This window comes from Notothenia rossii, assembly GCF_949606895.1.
Source record: "Notothenia rossii genome assembly, chromosome: 6".
Lineage (NCBI taxonomy): Eukaryota > Metazoa > Chordata > Actinopteri > Perciformes > Nototheniidae > Notothenia > Notothenia rossii.
In genome coordinates, this window is record NC_136909.1 from 75707730 (window position 1) to 75726434 (window position 18705).

An 18705-nucleotide genomic window follows, 5' to 3' on the forward strand; every position below is an offset into this window, starting at 1 on the left:
TAACTTGTCTTTTCATTGTAACGCATATAAAAAAGTATATTGTTTTAACAGAAAATAGTATAGTAAAAGAGGCTTTGTAAAGTAGTTGACGCTATTTAATGTCACAAAGACCAGAACGGCCTTATAAACCCAGGGTAACATTTCCACGGTAAGTCAACATTTATGGTTTTAGCAAAGCATGTTAACTACAGACAGAATGCACCTGTTGGCGACGCAGTATCGCAGGTGTGTTTGATTTGGTTCACTTTGCATTGAATCAGTGATTCATTAAGGTAGCGACAACCTTTGCCACTATGCCCGGACCACAGTCATGTTAACCATAACGATGCAATAGCTCATTGTATAGTATCGTTATACACTTTCGCAGGCCACTTCTTTCACTAAATCCTTGCCCCGCATCCCGCGGAGACTTGCACCCCCTGACATCCGGCCAGTAAAGTAAACACATTTACCGTTTATCTGTTCCAGAGTCAGCTGAGTGCAGCGGGTTACTGCTGCCCTCGTGTGGTTGCAGCTGTTAATTTGGCCAATATTTTTCAAATGATTATTGTCATGTTGCTTTTGTGCTTACTCAGTAACCAATGTGACTTAAATGAAGGAAAGTATCTCATAATACACAATACAATTATCGAATTTTAAAGAAATGAAAAAAACAAACAAGTTAAATAATACAGTGAAGAGAGTAGCACCTCTGATGTTTTATTTCCATTCACCATGTGTATTCTCTTTGGGCTTTAAGACCTTTATAGGCTACTTAGCTTAATTAGTTCAAATACGTCTTATCTTCTCTGATCCCCCATACTCGTTCTTCATCACAAATTATCTTTGTGTTTCCCTTTTTCTGGAGGAACACTGGTTCATACTAAATGCATGGGGGACATTGTGAACTACTGAAAGTCAAATAAAAACATGAATGAGTTTCCTTTGGGTGATGCTGCGCTGATAAAAAAAAGTCAGGGGGTGAAGGATCCTGACATCAACATATGTGAATGGGTTCATTAATATAAAACAAGTAGTGAATATGTGTGTTTAGTGTGTGAAAGCAGAACACAATATTAATCAACACGGTATCAATTGAAATTTGATTCTTTATTTATGATTCAATATATCAAAGCAAATTAATTCACAGCAAAATAGTGCTGAGGTCAGGCAGTGGCATCCAATTGTAAAAATCTTCTCAAAGGGGAAAATTGGAGTTCTAAGACAGAGTTCAGAGGGGTGGCACAACTTCTCCGTTTTTTATTAATTTTATAATTGTTTTATTGGTGACATGGAGCTTCTTTAAATTTAAAATAAATACGTTTTCAGACAGTAAAGGACTTATAGCATGAGCATGGGTGTTAGTCGAACAACAACAGCAGTACTTATGAACCAGCAAAACCTATTCTGGACGCAAGACCAGAGACTGCAATCAAATGGAAGAGCATTGAATATCAGAGCAGGAATGTGTAGTTGGTCTTTAAACATGGTTGGTTTCCTTCAGAGACAAACATGGCCTTATTGCAGCAGTTTGAGGAACACTGTTATTAATCAGCATCGTGTTCTTGTTAGTTGAGCTTAACCATGCGACCCTGGTGGAGTTGACAGACTCTTCGTGTCAGGTGATAGGGTTTTCAGTACTTCTTCTTGCTGGACTTTTCGATCATGGTCTCCACCACCATGGAAGTCTCCTCGTAACCTTGAACCTTGCGGCCATTGGAGAACTTCTCCACAGACTCCACCACTTCCAACTTCTCGTAGCTCATGGCTTCTGGGGAATAGGTGCCAGAGCTGGAGCTGTTGCTGGCCCCACGAGGCGCAGGCTTTGGGGTGGGCCCATTGTCATCTCGGCTATTCTTGCCAGGATCGTCAGCTGGGGTTGGAGCCTTGGGGCCAAAGGGTGAAGGGATGGGGCTCGGATCTTTAGGGTTCGGATGAGGCTCTACATTCTTATGCTTACCTTTGCCTCCGTTGTCCTTACCTTTTCCCCCTCCTCCTTTGAAGTGAGGGTTGGGAGGTGGAGGGTTGGGAGGTGGAGGCTTGGGAGTTGGAGGGTTGGGAGGTGGAGGCTTGGGGTCAACTATGGGCTGAGGAGATGGAATTGGAGGTGAGGGTGAAGGAAAGGGTGTGATGGGTTCATAAGGCTCATAAGGGGGCATCGTACCATCTCTGATAGTGACGAAGATGTGTCCGCCTGATGGTGTTGAGGTGCAGAAGCATGGATCCGGGTAGCTGCCGTCGCCGGTGACAAGAACGTAACGCCCCTTGGTGTAGAAGTCAGCGATTGGCTCAGGCTTCTTGTACTTCCTCATTCTGTCTCTCACGATGTTACAAAGAGTATCAAAGGCCTTGCTGATCTGAGCTCCGTCTGGGACATCCTGTGGAGACACTCCGGTGAGAACAGGTCTCTCCTCTCTTCTCTTCACCCTCTCCTCCTTCTCTTCCATGGATGGGATCCCCTTTGTCTCCTCATCCGGTGCCTCTCCAGCGGCACCACCATCTCTTTCCTCCTGGCCACTGTCCATCACATCTTTCGGGTTCAGCTCTTTCTTCTTCAGGACCTTCTTGGCCATGATCTTCTGGCGGGGCTTGATGCTGGTGATATCTTGGATAGCCTGGGTGATATCTAGAAATCAATTAGGTCATCAGTTAGTTGTGAATGCAACACAGCAAAAATATTCTGGGATGCCAAAGACAATAGCATCTATGTAAGGCTGAATCTTTAGGAGAGAGTGTGGTTATCTCTACTAATGGTGGCTGATTGTGTTTGCATTCAAAGCTGATGTCCTTACCTCTGCCCCTGCTTGATGCAGTGGGTGTGTGAGTGTAGTGGTAATTAGAGGTGAACAGGGTAATGGGGGTGCCAATTATCGCTGAGTTCAACCTGCAGGAAAGAAGGAGGTGAAATGTCAGCCATGTTACAGCCATGTACGCAACAACAGCTTTGCTATGCAGAGAAATCTGGTGAGAAAATCAATCATTCATATGTTTAAAAAAAGAGAAACAACAGGTAACTTTAAATAACTCTCATTCAGCTAATCTGCCATTACAAAACCTCTTTCTTTTGTTGTGTTAGAGCACTTGAGGTAAACATTTGTTGTCACCCAGTGCCATCTGCTGGCTGATTCTGCACTCTACATTTACATAGTTCCAACATGTACATAAACAAACCAAGAATTTAAATTGTACCGCTCAAATGACCCATTTTGTTATTTTAAAACTACAATATTTTAGACTCAAAAGCTTTACACATTGCTGTTTTTACATAAAATAATGACATGGCAAGAGTTACAAGATGATTCTCTTGTACCTGTTAGATGTCGGAAGGTCCATGAAACAGGATTTAGACTTTCATGTCTGGAGATAATATTTACATAACTACAAATAATAAGATAATACCACCATTTCACAACTTTTTTGACACATAGTCAATCATTTGTGCTGGGGTTGTGCTCTCTGAATCTGGTCTCATGACCTTAAATTAAACAACAACTATGTTCAGCATCCGTTTAATGAAGGAATTTTACAATAAATCTAAATGTATCATGATCATAATTTGATGAAGCATTTAGATTTGCCTTTATTACTCGGGGTCAAATTGACTGTTTATCAAAACATTTTTAAGCCTTTTTTGAAGTGCTATGTTTCTGTACATGCCATTCTCCAGTCAGGCCTTGCATGCCTGATGAAGCTTGTTTCATTGTATGAGAATCACTGGAGGTAGTGTACCTGTTATCTTCATTCTCGATGATCCTCTTGTATCTCTCCAGCTCATTCTCAAGGGAGGTCTGGTACATGGCCAGGTGGCGACATTCATTGGTGAACTTCTCGAGGGACCGCTCAGCTTCCTCGATCTCCTTGCGCAGAGAATCGATTTGATCGTTGTACATCTGGATCTCATTGTCATAACCCTCCTGTGTACCTTTGATGGTTTGCTCCAACACTGTAGTCTGAGAGGAGAAAAGAGGGGGAAATTAGTTGCAAAAGTGTGACTTAAAACATTACAAAGTCCATTGAGGAGATTTGACAGTAGTATGTGTTTTCTAATGAAAGTGAGAAGGCGCGAAAAAACTGAAATTAATTTGTGTCCAACGTATTTTATATAAAATTGTATAAAAAAAAACATTGATTCCAGATAAATTAACAACACTATTTTTAATGCAAAACACCCTATAGAGACTCACAATGTGGTGAGTTTGATATAACCCACATTTGTTTGTGTGATATTCTATTCCATTGAACTGAACACACAGTAGAAGGAAGACTTCCGACACTGAGCCTCCTACTCCTCTGCAGTAATGAGCTGGTCATTGCTGACATCTAGTGGTGTTTTTGCAGCATCTAGCTTTTAGCATTAAATTGCTGCAGAGCTAATGCCGATTACATTTCTTGCTTTGTCTTACCTATTAAAACAAAGTGAATTTTTCTTTTTTGAAAAGTTTAGTATTGCTGCATTTATTTGTAATTCAAAATTTTCAAAATAAATTAACTGGTCCTTTTACGTCACTTAAACATTTAATTCCTTTTTAAGGGAATAATGCTAAAAAATGAATGGTCCATGCTACACAAATATGTTTTTTTGGATGTATTAGTAAAATGAAATGTTATCAGTTGTAGCCCAAACAAATGTACAGCTGTCTTACTTTTTAAGTTATGAATGAGTTACAGTAAACAGGAGCTTGAACTGTTCCTAGTGTCCTTTGCCTTTCTTCTAATGATCTAGTTCCTTTGAGAAATAATTATTCAATGTGCCTGAGCAAATATTTGCTTTGTAGTTATAAAAAAGCAAACAAAGAAAAATGAAGACATGTCACGCATTTCAATAACGTAAAACCTTGTGTTGTCATGGTGACCGTGTGACCCACCTCGGTCTGAAGGCATTGTTTCTGTTCCTGCAGCTGGCAGAGGGCGCTCTTATATTCCTCCAGCTGACTCTGCAGAGCGGGGACTTTCCTCTGGGCCAGCAGCTTCTCCTGGTCCTTCTCAAGGGGAGAACAATGAGAACATGCAGACAGGCTGAGTGTGTCTTTACAGCATAAAGGTTTCACCACATACACTTACACACACAGCTGCAGTCAGGTCTCTTCATGAAGTCTATCTAGGCTTTACTGACTGTTTTTGTTTGTTTTTTCAATATAAATGAGCTATGCCATTGTGTTGCTAACTGCAGTTATGTTTTCTGTTCGTCTATCTGTTAAGTGTATCCTATTGATTGTTTGGAGTGCAGTGTCCACAACCCAAAAACAGTGGCTGTCAAAGAGCTTTAGTTGGTGTTAGGGAATAATTTGCTCAGGTATTCAACTTCGACAAAGTTAATCATTTTCTCTTCTCACTGTCTCCTTTCCCAAGGCATAGGTCTACAGCCTTGGGTATCGCTGCTATCTCTCTTAAGGAGGGGCAGCTTGGGCCCATTGTTGTTGCCAGTCTATGACAGAGCACAAGCCGCCATGAGGTAGTTTACTGTTCAGGGACGTAGGTTCCCTGACGTACTATGGACGAGAGCTCTAGCTAGATTCAGGGTCCATAATTGTTTAGTCTCACTGATAAATAATATTGATTATTACACTCCGAGTTAAAACCTCGAGCTACAGAAGAGTTCTTCAGAATTGGTTTGGCAACCACTGTGTCAACTCGTGGCACACCACCTGTCTTCTCAATTCTCCGGCTGTTACTCCAAATAAACCATCAGTGTTTGCCATCAAAGCTCCAGCTCTCCTCGTGTCTCTCTGAGTCCTGTTTCCAATTGCTTCAGAAGTTTCCCCCACAGTTGGGTACTCATGGTTAACAAAGTGTTGTATACCTTCCCTGGGTTTTAAAATATTCTGTTACCTGGGGATTCAAAAGGCCAAACTATAGGATTCACATGATTTTCATACTCAATGGTTTTTCCATGAATTAAATCATGTCCCCAGTTTGTTTGTATATTACATGTTACTTTTTAGACACTTTTATCCAAAGTGACTTACATACTCAATACTGTGGACAATCCCCACGGGAGCAATTTGGGGTGAAGTGTCTCAGGGACACAACGACATGCTGACTGCAGTGGGGTTTGAACCTGCGACCCCCTGATCCGAACACCAACGCACTATTCCACTGCTCCACACGCCTCACTTGTACACAATGGTTAACAATGCTTTATTCCAAGAATACATGTTTTAAGTGTTGTACAGTATACCTTCCTTGGGTTTTAAATTATTCGGTTCTCTGGTGATTAAAAAGGCCAAACTATAGGATTCCCATGATTTCCATACTTATTGGTTTTCCATTAATTAAATCAGGTCACAATCCATACAGCTTGACTATAATAGCTTATATTATATTACATTATCTCCTTCTTTGTTTGGATTTCAGCTCAAAAAAGCATGCTCACTGAGATTTTACTTAACAAATACACAATTTTTGAAGAGGGAAATGTAGATATAGAGAAAGGTTTGTATAAATACAACTGCAATCTGTGACATGAATGCAATAAATTAGCATCCACAGCCATTCTTCCTGACATTTGCTTCATTAATTGTCCTGACACTGAAACTGAGGTCCTTGTGAACCGTGCACACACTCACGAGTTGAAACACAGACAAATGCTGAGGAGCCAGTAACCTCATCAACCCCAGACACGTAGCCAGGGATGACACACATGCAAACACCATCTTCTCCCCAAGGGACTGCAGCACACACACACACCCCCACACACACACCCACACACACAGTGACAACATGAATGACCTCACCTCAGAGATGCCCAGTGACACATTGGGAGCAAGGGGAAGTGTCTGGTTGATCTGATGTAAAATATTTACATAGGTCTGAATCTCTGCAATGTTCTGTAGAGAAAGAGAGAGAGAAAAAAATGGAAAACCTAAAATATACAACTCAGCAAAAGTAAAAACATCCCTGAGCAAACTGAACCACTTTATCACAAACCTCTTGCTTATTACGTTTTTGATATCCAATAAAAGGTTCTCATTTGGTGGAAATATACTTTTATAATGGAGCTCGCGTTTCTTTTCAAATCTATTTTGTACAAGTATGATCTCAGAGTCAGTAATAAAGCACAGATATATTTCCTCTTTTCTAACGACACTATGAAAACGCCCAAGAGCAAATGTCTTATATTCATGTGAGACGGCTACCTATTCTTTCCCTCATGACATAGTGACAGCAGAAAGACCTTTAATATGCTATCTCAATATTGCAGAGTCATGGTTTAATAAATCAAGGGAAAATATAAAGGGAGAAATTGCTCAGGCTAGAAAGTGTATGCTAAGTAAGTAGCCAGATGCATCATGTGAAAGTCTTCTTTTTATATTGCATATTTTTCTGGTTGCTGGGATGTACCTTCAAGCCATTTCTCCTGCACAGAGGGTCATATTTCACTATTTGTCCCTCCTGTGTGCTTCATTGTCATATGTCTATACCTGTGTTACAGTTTCTAAAAAACAATATGTCAGAGATAAAAACAGCTTTGAACGATGAGTTATTGAAGCCATTATTCAGTGGGTGGCTTTTACATGAGCAGTTTTTGAAAGAATACAACACTCTCCCCTTAGCTACAGTACTAACAAAACATGGCTTTGTAGAGCATTCCAATTCAATTATTCATGCTTTCTTTTGAAAAAATGCATATTGTATACTGTGCACAAGCATAGACTCTTCAAATAAGACTAGGAACAAATAAGGATAGCACTTACATGCAACTCCATCCCCAGAAATGTTATGATAAACTGAAAATACACTTTGAGAGACCCTAAATGCCACGTGAATATAATTTCCGATAAACATAATAAGATAGCAAAACATTGATGTATGATATTGATATGAGACATTTCATTATGATTATTGATTGTTTAGCTAGGTTGGTGTTGTCCCTTTTGAACCACATTGTAAATCTGGTTTTGAAAGATGATATAAAAGATTATTTTGAACATGGCAATAAGAAGATTTGATTGGGATCTGAATAGCTTCCTTTTGGGCAACTGTATTGATTGATTATATGTATTGGAAGGTGTGGTTAGTGTAGGGCAGTGGTTCTCAAAGTGGGGGGCATGCCAGGGGGGGCGCGAGAGACCAGGACGAAAAATGGTTATGAAAAAAAAAAAAAAAAAAAGATGAAAAAATAAATAAATCATAAATTGAAAAATGATTGATTCGAAAATAATATGATGCAGTACAGTACTTTTACGTCTGTGTCTCTGTGTTTCATTAAAGCTCGGCTCTTTCTCAGTTTTTCAACAACAAAGTGGAGGAGAGTCCTCTCTTGTCAGACTGAGAGACTCAGTGAGCTAAAGGACTCTCTCAGTGTTATCTCACTGGGTCTCAAACGTTTTGGTCACCATTTATGTAAACGATTATTTCCGAGGCGCACGTTTATATGATCATTATAGTTATAAAAAAATAAGAGAATAAATGAAAAACAGGTATGAAATACTATATGACAGTAAAAAAGAATAAAGTTTAAAAGGGTGATTTGTAAAATATCCATAAAGAAAAAGTAAATCCGTTTACAGTTCTGTTTCATATACAGTAGGTGTTGAGAGAGGTATCCATAGATCTCTTCATTTTGCTCTCAAAGTGCACCAGATTGATGCTTTTAACTTCAATATTTAAAAATAAATCTTCCCGGGGGAGCATCCCCCCGGACCCCCCTATGTGAGGTCCACACACCACCTATAAAAATATCACTTTACCCCAGCTTACACATATATGCCGTGAGCTGATCGAGCATTCATTGTAACAGTCGCGGGTACACTGTGTATTTGCTTGGGGAATGTTGCAGTAGAAAATTCCACTGTAGCGCCCGGTACATTAATGGGAAGCCCTAAATGTTTGAGCATCCTCTATGAAACGTCAAGCTACCCCACAGCACCTCCCAAAATAAATCTCTGGCGCCGCCACTGAGCGTGACTTTTTTTTTTCTCCAAAGGGGGGGCCTGACAGAAAAAGTTTGAGAACCACTGGTGTAGGGTTGTTTGAGACCATGGAGTTGCAACAGTTGGTTTTCTTTCTCAGGCTAGTTTATTTTGGATATTAACGATGAGGGCCACTCACCTTCCTGTGCCTGTCTCTGGTGGAGTTGATGTCGTCCTGCAGAAACTGGGTTTGGATCTGGTACTCCAGGTTTCTTAGCAGAGCACTGTCAGCCTCCTATAGGGGAGGAGAGCAAACCAAACCGGAAAGGGAAATAAACTTTCACTGTAAAGTTTATCAAGAGCCAGATAACACTGTACTATTTAAGGTATGTTATTTTTTTAGGAATCATAAACAAGTTTTCATTAAAAAAATTCAAAGTAGTAATTCAATCTCTGTATTTCTTTAAGCAATATGTACAAAACATAATAAAACAAATGTAGTACTTTTAAATTAATAATAGTAATTATTTGAGTGTCTTGTTTCACATGCACAGGTGTTTGTTTACATGTTGGAGAATCTGATACAGAATCATTTAAATGCTATTTATTTCAGTTCATATGCTTGTATAACCATTCTTAATTGAATTCATACAGTACCTTGTTTAATTGTTCCAGTGTGCCCCGGAGCTGCTCTTGATAATCACATTCATTTCTGTATCTAGAATAGAAAACGTATACATTTCAGTTTGTGTAAACAGCCTGACTTTATCACATTAGGCTGCTGTATTTTATAATGTAAGAAAACTTACCTTGAATAATCTGTGTGTTATTTTGAGTCTTATTGTATGTCTGTGTTGTGACAGGCTCAGCTCTGTATTGTACCATGACTATTCTGTCTTTCACGTCTCAGTGACACCAGAGTTAGAGTTGTTTAATATTCTTCTAAACAAATAATTTAGGGATGCTTTGTTGCCTATAACCACTTGTGTAGCTCGTTTAAATAAAGGTTTGGTTCATTTAAATACAATAGAATAAAAACCTTATATTTCCTTCTCTTGAATGGTATGTATCCATATTATTGACCATGTTATAAAAAATGTGCCTCTGAAATGTTTACCACATCATCAATAACACTGAGGTTAATGGAATTTCCTTTGTGGCGATCACACCTGAAAGAGGTTATTCACAAACCTCATTGTGAACAGTTTTCACTGGAACTTCTTTCAAACAAACAGTTCTCTATTCAAAGTGTTGAAAGTGTGTTCTGTACACAACACAACAAGGAGACAATGTTACATGTTCTAACATTTTGCCTTTAATGAATGAGCAATTTAAATTAAATTCCATTTATTTTTAGTTCAGGCATGGATATCACTAGTGTTGTTTGAGAAAATGCCTTTAGGCCTTTTTGTGTGATTTGGGTGGACTGACCCTTTGCCCTTTAATGGTTAAAACATTTATTTTCAATATTTAGTCAGTGGCGTGTTTTGTGATGAGCAAACATCTTTCAGAACACAGCATTTATAAACACAGTGTATGATGACCTGATTATGAGGCAATTCATTAATAGATGTAGCTTTCCATCCATTCTGACAATGAGTATCTCTTAATTCATAGTTTCCCTCATGATTTGCTGAAAATAATCTTTATTTTGGAGAACCATTAAAACCATCTTCTTCTTTTGGATAAAGCTCTCTATCACTTTTTTTTTTAATAGCGAGAACATTTCTTTAGATTTCTAATCACAACATCTCCAAACTAAATAACACTTCCCCACTCTCTTACTTGGTGGTGAATTCATCCAGCATGCGGCAGGCTTCTTTCAGATCTCTCTGCAGCTTGACCCGGTCGGAGGACAGCTCCCTGATGCGCTGCCTGTTGACATCAGTCTGCTCTGTGAAGGCTTCCTCCAGTCCGCTGGCCTCTTCCATCCGCTGCAGCGTCTCCAGCTGCTTGCGGAACACAGCGTTGCGCTGCTCCAGGACCCGGGCCCTGTTGATGTACCGGGCGAAGCGGTTGTTGAGCTCCTGGAGGCTCTCCCAGCCCTGGATGGCTGAGATGCCCGCAGAGGATTCAGAGTCCATAGGTTCCTCATCGAAAACATCTGAGCGCTCATACTTCTCCTTGCGCACCTCGTGCAGGTAGCTGGTCTTGTACATGGTGGTACGCTTCCCTCCCTGGGTTGGTGGTATCCCCGGAGTGCTCGGTCCTTTTCGGCACCTTTATTGTGTGAAAACTTGGGTGCTCACCCCTGGCTGTCTCATGCTAGAATAAACGCAGTACAGCACTGGCTGCTGGCGAAATAACCCCCAAAACCTCCCCCTAGCTGTGGCCACGCACGCTACGAGCCTGGGGGCTTCCAGAGTTTATTGTTGCCTTTGTGAAAGAGATTAGAATAGCCACTCTGGTGATGACAAAGCAGAACCACCATAACAAACAATTGGCAGGTCCGCGAAAGCACTGGGTTGTCATACTCCATTATTTTGGTTCTTAGTCAGCTACTTTGTTGAGCCCTGTTTGATATGGCAGATTGGATGGTAGCCCAGTACCAGGACAGAGGGGAACGTTCCAGCAGTGCAAATTGTGTGGACTGTGGAGAACAATTCTGCTAGAAGTGTTAACACACTGAGGCATCACTGAAAACAAAAACGGTTGTGTTTTGTTTAGAAGTGCTATTGTGTTTGAGTTCATTCTCTCCAAAGCATTACAAAAGGCAACCTACAAATATGTATTCGGTGATATGCAGGCAGCTGGGAATCCTGCAGTTATTGTGAAAATATAATTGAGTTAATGTTTTTAATCATGGTTTTGGGGTTGTATTACTTTTGTTTATGTCCAAATTGAAAACGAGTAGCAAGCAACCTCAATTGAGCAACTAAGGGTATAATCATGATCTAAAAATGTAATTTATTTTTAGAGATTGTGTTGTTTATTTTAATAAAGAAAAACAATCAAAGATAAGTAATTGCCAATATTCAAATGAGACAAAGATGTAGTGTCTTCTCACATTATTTTGTAAGACGAGAGCCTCAACTTGTTTTCCTCAAGTTATTTCCCTTTAGGATTTCCATGCTTTCCCTAACGCACAAGATAACATTTAGCAGTCCTGAGAGAGTGATGAAACAATGAGGAAGACAGAAGAGCTACTGCCCTGCAGCGCTCTCTGCGGGTTGTGCACAAGGTCAGTTAAAATGCCTCTCTAGACAGATCTAGCAAGCTGTCTGTAAAACGGCTGAATGAAACACACGTCGAATGGCTTTACATCATCACTTCAGCATATTTTGGCCCCAGCAAAGCCCACAGCTCAAGGGTAGATTGGGATAGCTAAGCAGCAGTATGAAATATAAGCTACTACAGAAAATCCTTAGACATAGTGAGGGTTGAATATTGCTTTATAGTTATATTGTCATTAAAACACTAGATGTATGCTTTTCAATCAATCAATCAATGTTTATTTATATAGCCCAATATCACAAATGTTACATTTGTCTCAGTGGACTTCACAGTTTGTACAGAATATCAGTATGACAATACGACACCCTCTATCCTTAGACCCTCACATCGTAAAAGGAAAAATTTCCAGAGAAAACCCCAAAGTTTAAAGGGGAAACATGGGATAAACCTCAGGGAGAGCAACAGAGGAGGGATCCCTCTCCCAGGACGGACAGACGTGAAATAGATGCCGTGTGTAAATCGAAGAGATAATACATTTTACAGCATAGGTAGACCGAATGTTTGGAAATGCATGTGTCTATAATAAGAAGATGAATCCACGAGGATGTCAACAATCCTGTGGGAGTCATCAGGGAAGTAGTATGATGAGAGTCAGGCAGGACCGCAGAGACAGGTTCAGCCACGACTCGAAGTCCAGGACTCAAATCCAGGACTCAGGATAGAGGATCCAGGACACAGGATCCAGGATCCAGGACACAGGACCGCAGCAACAGGATCAGCCACGACTCAGGATCCCGGAGTAGATAGACACCAAAAATGTGGGGGAAGCTGGGTTATTCGGAACATGAGAGTACACAGGTACAGACAGACAGAAGGAAGAAGTAGGGTGTCCCCCGACAGTCTAAGCCTATCGCAGCAAAACTAACGTGTCTACGTACATGGACTCTCTTAGGATAAGTTGAGGCAAAGGGGTAGCAAGTAAGAAGTAAGGAACAGAGGTGGAGAGGCATAACGTGTCTTCGTACATGCACTCCTTTAGGATAGGGTGAGGGAAAAGAGTAGGAACTAAGATGTATGCACCACATCTATACCATGAGCGCATTGCTCCTAAATATGTGTTCTGGCACTGACACCAATCAACAGTTGTGCGTCGACTCGACAGGGATCAAGGCATGTGTATGCCTCTCCCTGCTTCCACTGTCTACACACAACATAATTACATCTATACCATCAGTGAGGGAAAAGAGTAAGAACTAAGATGTATAGGTGAAGAGGCACAACGTGTCTACTGTACGTCAATGCACTCTTATTATGCTTTTCTTTCTCATTCACAGTTATTTGATCGAATATATATGACCATATTTAATAGTGTGATGACCTTCACCTACTCCTACCAACTGTAATTTAATCTTTGAAAAATATAAGCGTTAGTATTGTTAAGCAATTATCACGTACTGTATATGTTCCCACAGAACCGAGATCTATAATGGTCAAAGTCCTTTTTGATATTGTGACCAGGAGGCAGGGGCGGACTGGCCATCTGTAGAATCTGGAGAACCGCAGAACGGCCGGTCATCAAAAAATTGTTTAACGTCATCATTTAAGTTGCGCTGACGGCCGACAGAGGGCGACAGCGGCCGCTAATGCAGTTGTGTGGTTCTTGTCTGTCAAATAATCAAACACACGAAGAAGAAAAAAAAAAGGCCACACGAAGAGAAGGGATTAGACAGGGAGAATGAAAAAACATGGATAAAAATCAAAGAAAACGAAAAGAAAAAGGTGGGGCCGAGAAGGCAAGAGAAAAAAAGGTGAAGTCACTCTTTCCCACAGATGATGTCATTTTTGGGTATGTGTTCGTACTGCAGGTCATTCATTCCTAAATATTCTCCGCTCGAACAACCATTCTGCACAATCACGCATGTCACCGTTTTGAAACCTGCAGATCGCCTTATATGGACGCCGGAAGCCGACGAAGCCTTCAGTAACATGAAGATGGCTCTCCAATCCCCGCCGACGCTAGGTCTACCTGATCCTACCAAGCCTTTTACACAGGCAGTGGATGAACGCAATGGGTGTATGACCTCAGTTCTCCTTCAAGATCATGGGGGAAACAAGAGGCCTGTTGCCTATTTCTCCTCCAAGCTACACCCTGTAGCTGCTGGCCTGCCAAACTGTCTCTATGCAGTTGCTGCAGCTGAAAAAGCTCTCAACTCCTCACGTGACATTGTAGGTTATTCACCTTTAACGCTGTTGGTTCCACATGCTGTTTTTCTCATCCTCTGTGAACAGAGAACATCACACCTCTCTGCTGCACGTTGTCTTAGGTATCACACATGCCTGTTAGACATGCCTAATGTTGAAGTCAAACGCTGTACCACTCTGAACCCAGCATCTCTTATGCCTCTCCCAGAAGACGGTGACGAACACGACTGTGTTGCCGAGCTTCTTATTGTATGTACTCCCAGACCTGACTTAAAAGATGTACCCCTGACCAACCCTGACCTCATTTTGTATGTTGATGGGTCCGCCTCTCGCGACCCTGTGGGCACTAATCGGGTAGGTTTCTCTGTTGTTTCAGATTCTGCTGTTCTCTGTTCCGGACCGCTCCCATGCCACCTCTCAGCACAAGCAGCAGAGCTCGTAGCACTCACTGAGGCCTGCACTTTTGCAAAAGGCAAATCTGTAACTATCTACACTGAGTCACGTTATGCTTTCAGGGTAGTACATGATTTTGGCGCTTTTTGGAAGTGTAGACAATTTTTTAAATCTGATGGATTTAGCTGTTGCTAAAGCTTTACTAAGGGAAATTATTCCTAGATGGGGGATACCAAGCAAGATCTCTAGCGACAATGGTTCACATTTTGCGAATAAGGCCATTGCACAGATAGGAGAATACCTTGGCATGGACATCAGAAAGCATTGTGCTTACCATCCACAGAGTGGTGGTGCGGTGGAAAGAGAGAACGGTACAATCAAAAGCAAGCTAGCAAAATGCTGCGCAGACACAGGTCTGTCTTGGACACAGGCTCTGCCCATTGTGCTGATGTACATGAGGATGCGGATACGAACACGGAGTCAAGTCAGCCCTTTTGAGATCCTTTTTGCAGCTCCTCCATAGATTGGGATCAAGGTGCCAGGATGTCCTCTCCCCTCCACAACTTTGTGTGAGGATGCTATGTTGTCATATTGTGTTAACCTGTCATCCAATTTAGCAGATATCAGACGCCAGGTAGCAGCAGCTCTACCTACCCCTGCTACTGGTCCACTCCACCGTATCCAACCAGGCGACTTTGTGCTGGTCAAGGACTTCCAGAGAAAGAGCTGGAGATCCAGCCGTTGGCAAGGTCCCTACCAGGTGCTTCTCGTCACCCAGACAGGGGTCAAGGTCGCCGAGAGAGCCACGTGGGTCCATGCCAGCCACTGGAAAGCTGTCATCTCCGTCCCAGTCTAGCCGGTCCAGTAGAAACAGACGACGAGAAGTGACGTGCCAAGTCACCACCAGCACCACACATGCAGTACATACACCCTAGTACCACACACAAGACTCATGGGCGACGGCCAGCTGTGCTTTTTCATATGCCTCTGGTTCCTTGCCTGTGCCGTCATGGTGTGGGGTTTAATTGATATGCTCATTAAGGCACGGGCTCAGTCAAACTAGACACATCCACTAAGGAGACGACGACACCAAGAACATAAACTTTGTGCCTGATCACTGGCGAGTGATTGAAGATGGAGCCCCTCGGACAAGAATTAGCTAACGCTCACCTGGACTAGAAACATGCTAATGCAACATCAATTTGCTCTAGACATCCTGTTTGCCTCAAGGGGGGGCCTATGTCACGTTATCGGAGACTCTTGTTGTACATACATTCCAGACATATCAGAGAACATGACTCGCACCATAACACCTTAACACACTTCTGGCAGACATGAAGGCTGACGACGTGGACTACAACCCTGTATGCTGGGACTGGTGGTCCTGGCTCACATCGGGAGAGTGGGAAGGCTGGCTGGCCAGAATAGTCATGCCACTCCTCACCATCATAGCCTTGCTCTTCTGCTGTACATGCTGTGTAGTTCCCCTCATGAAGAAATGTTTTTCTAGTATGATCTCCTCTGCATTTGTACAATACACCGCTCTCCCTCAAACCACTGACAAAGTTACGGCCAACCCAGATTCAGCCCCCACTGATTCCGACACTGAAGAGTCGGACACCAAACTGTAAAATTGTGTGTAAAGACTGCCATTCCCTCGTTTCAGTATTCTTTTGTTTTCCACATACGGAGTCTGTCCTCCACAAAAACAGCCACTTTCCATGATATGTTTATGATGTGTTTACTTAAACCAGCGATGGAGTGTATTCATTGATGTGTTATATCAGTCTATCCTGTCATTTGTTTTATTTTCATGATTGATCAAGGATGATCAAAAGGGGGGAATGTAGTGGCAATTTATTATGTTACCACATGGTAAAACCAAATGCTTCTAAAAGCATTTTCTAACACTACTGTACCATTTCCTGATATACTGTATGCTGTTTTCTGTGCATACTCTAATGAGGGTTATTATTCTTAAGCGCTTCAAGGCCACATAGCTGATTTGGCAGACTATGTTGAAACTATTCCTCTTCACACAAAGTTTGAACTTCCATATTCTGATAACCATTATACTTTCTACAGCTCAAGGACACAGGTGTCTAATAACAATATGAGACATCCGTGTGAAAGCAGATTTCTGAGGCGTTCCGCCTAGCTACACAAGAACTCTGTCTGCCCGCCCTATCTTGTATATAAGCTTTGCTATTCTGTGACTATTGCGCACACTCCTGCAGACTACCCTGTACTCTGTGAGACTTGTGCCTTCGAGGCGCCTCGAATAAAGATCCAGAAAGACAACTCTGTTTGTTTCACCAGTTTATTGATTGATCATTCTAATTGTATATCTCCACAGTATTGACTAGGTCTAAGATTTCCATAACAATTGTAACTGTCATCACCGCCCTCAAAAAGTAGCAAGCAACTGAAGCAAGTGCAATTATGGAGGGTGGAGATTTGGAGTATTTCATCAAAGATAATTTTACTAAACTTCCGCTACACAGCAGCAACTAAAAATGAAATCTGATGACAGGCCAATGCCCAAACTGGAGTTGTGTACAGAGGAAAGAAAGGAGCGAATCGGACGTAAAACTTTAAATAATAAACAGCGGATTTCTAACATTTGACATTTCATGTGGCCGGACTGGGTCAGTTTCCAGGGCTGAATTTTAGTCCCAGTCCGCCCCCGCCAAGAGGAAGTCTGCAGTGGCGTTTAAGGGTTTGAACCTGCATCCAGTTAGATGATTTTGAAGTAATTACTGTAAATGGCAATGCACATTTTTTCTCTAGGGATAGTATGAAAGGCACCCACAAGCGTATTCAATTATTTCCTGTTTCACACCGTAGCAAGTGAACCCAGACAGATATTAAGCTGATATTTACTTGCTGCCACCCAAATGCATTCACCAATAGAGACAGAATCAAAGCAAATGAAAAAGAAATTCAGTAGGAAAAAGTAAACAGTTAGAATTGTTAGTGAGGAATGAGGTTGTACAAACACTTCTGTGTCCTCGAGCTTAACCGACTATTTGCCAAGACAGATGGCCTCTATTCAGATATAAATCCCATATAAACAGTATATTTGTATGGATTATGTTTCACTGCTGCTTAGCACCCATAACATTGTCCCTAATAAACTACATCACTATCTGTCCAACATCAAGCAGGGGCCACAGATTAGAGGTATTGAGCGTATTCTCCATGGGTAAGGAGAGAAAGCCAGGATGCCACTGCTGTCATTTCCCATCTATATTCATTTGTTACGAGTGGCAATACATCTGAAGCGTGGTTGAGATTAGAAAGCTGTCCGGTTGGAAATGAGAGCCTAGTGTTTATCTTGCTGTGGTCAAGCCTCCTGGGCTACAGGGACAGACACTAGCAAGGACGAGTAAGCAGCCCCTAATATTTAGAGGGTGATAAAACTTAGAAACACGCAAGGGCCTTCTCATCTCTCATGATCCAAGGGGGTGATATGTTCAAAAGAAAAAAGTGTTTATCCCTCGGTGTTCATTATAAATGACAGAAGAAGGGGTCTGCTCCACTCCTGACTCTTGGTATCCATTATTATGCTTAAACGGAACCGCTTATATCAGCCAACCCTCTGCACTCAATGTAAGAGGACAGACAAAGCTATCTCACCTCTACTGGCAAATGATTGTCAGAGGCAATACGAAACCCAGCAGTGTTAGCTTTTCATCACAATAAGGAATTGATCCTAGAGTGTCATCACGGCTGCTGTCTGTGTCTGATCACCGTTTGTTCAGCATGGTTAAACACAGAGATATGGTGGCGACAGCTCTGTCCATAGATGGACCCAGACCAGAAAGAAAAAAAAAAAAAAGTGACATTTAACCTCAAAATCTCGCTAATTAGTTTTATAGATACTAGGGATTGCATTTTAAAGCTTATTTGTAAGGCAGTAACACTTAATCTAGTTTAGGGCTGATAAAACATTTGAAATAACTTTTCTTTCAATGTATACATTCAGACAGGGTTTCTTGTTTATTGTAGGCAAATATATACTCCATTTCATACTGGATTACTTTTTTCCCAATGCCACTATGCAATCAGTGTCAGGAACATTCGTAGGTGTGAATATCAAACA

General features: G+C 41.5%; 1 protein-coding gene across 1 annotated transcript; it reads right to left on the minus strand.

Moving 5' to 3' along the window:
- Nucleotides 1–1080: 1080 nt before the first annotated feature.
- bfsp1 (beaded filament structural protein 1) lies at nt 1081–18416 on the minus strand. The gene is made up of 8 exons (XM_079687937.1): nt 10617–18416; nt 9489–9549; nt 9031–9126; nt 6714–6806; nt 4845–4958; nt 3709–3929; nt 2772–2863; nt 1081–2605 (listed from the first exon to the last, which is right to left on the minus strand). The coding sequence occupies exons 1-8, from the start codon at nt 10988–10990 to the stop codon at nt 1614–1616; spliced, it is 2043 nt and encodes a 680-aa protein (XP_079544063.1). The 5' UTR covers nt 10991–18416; the 3' UTR covers nt 1081–1613.
- Nucleotides 18417–18705: the final 289 nt, after the last annotated feature.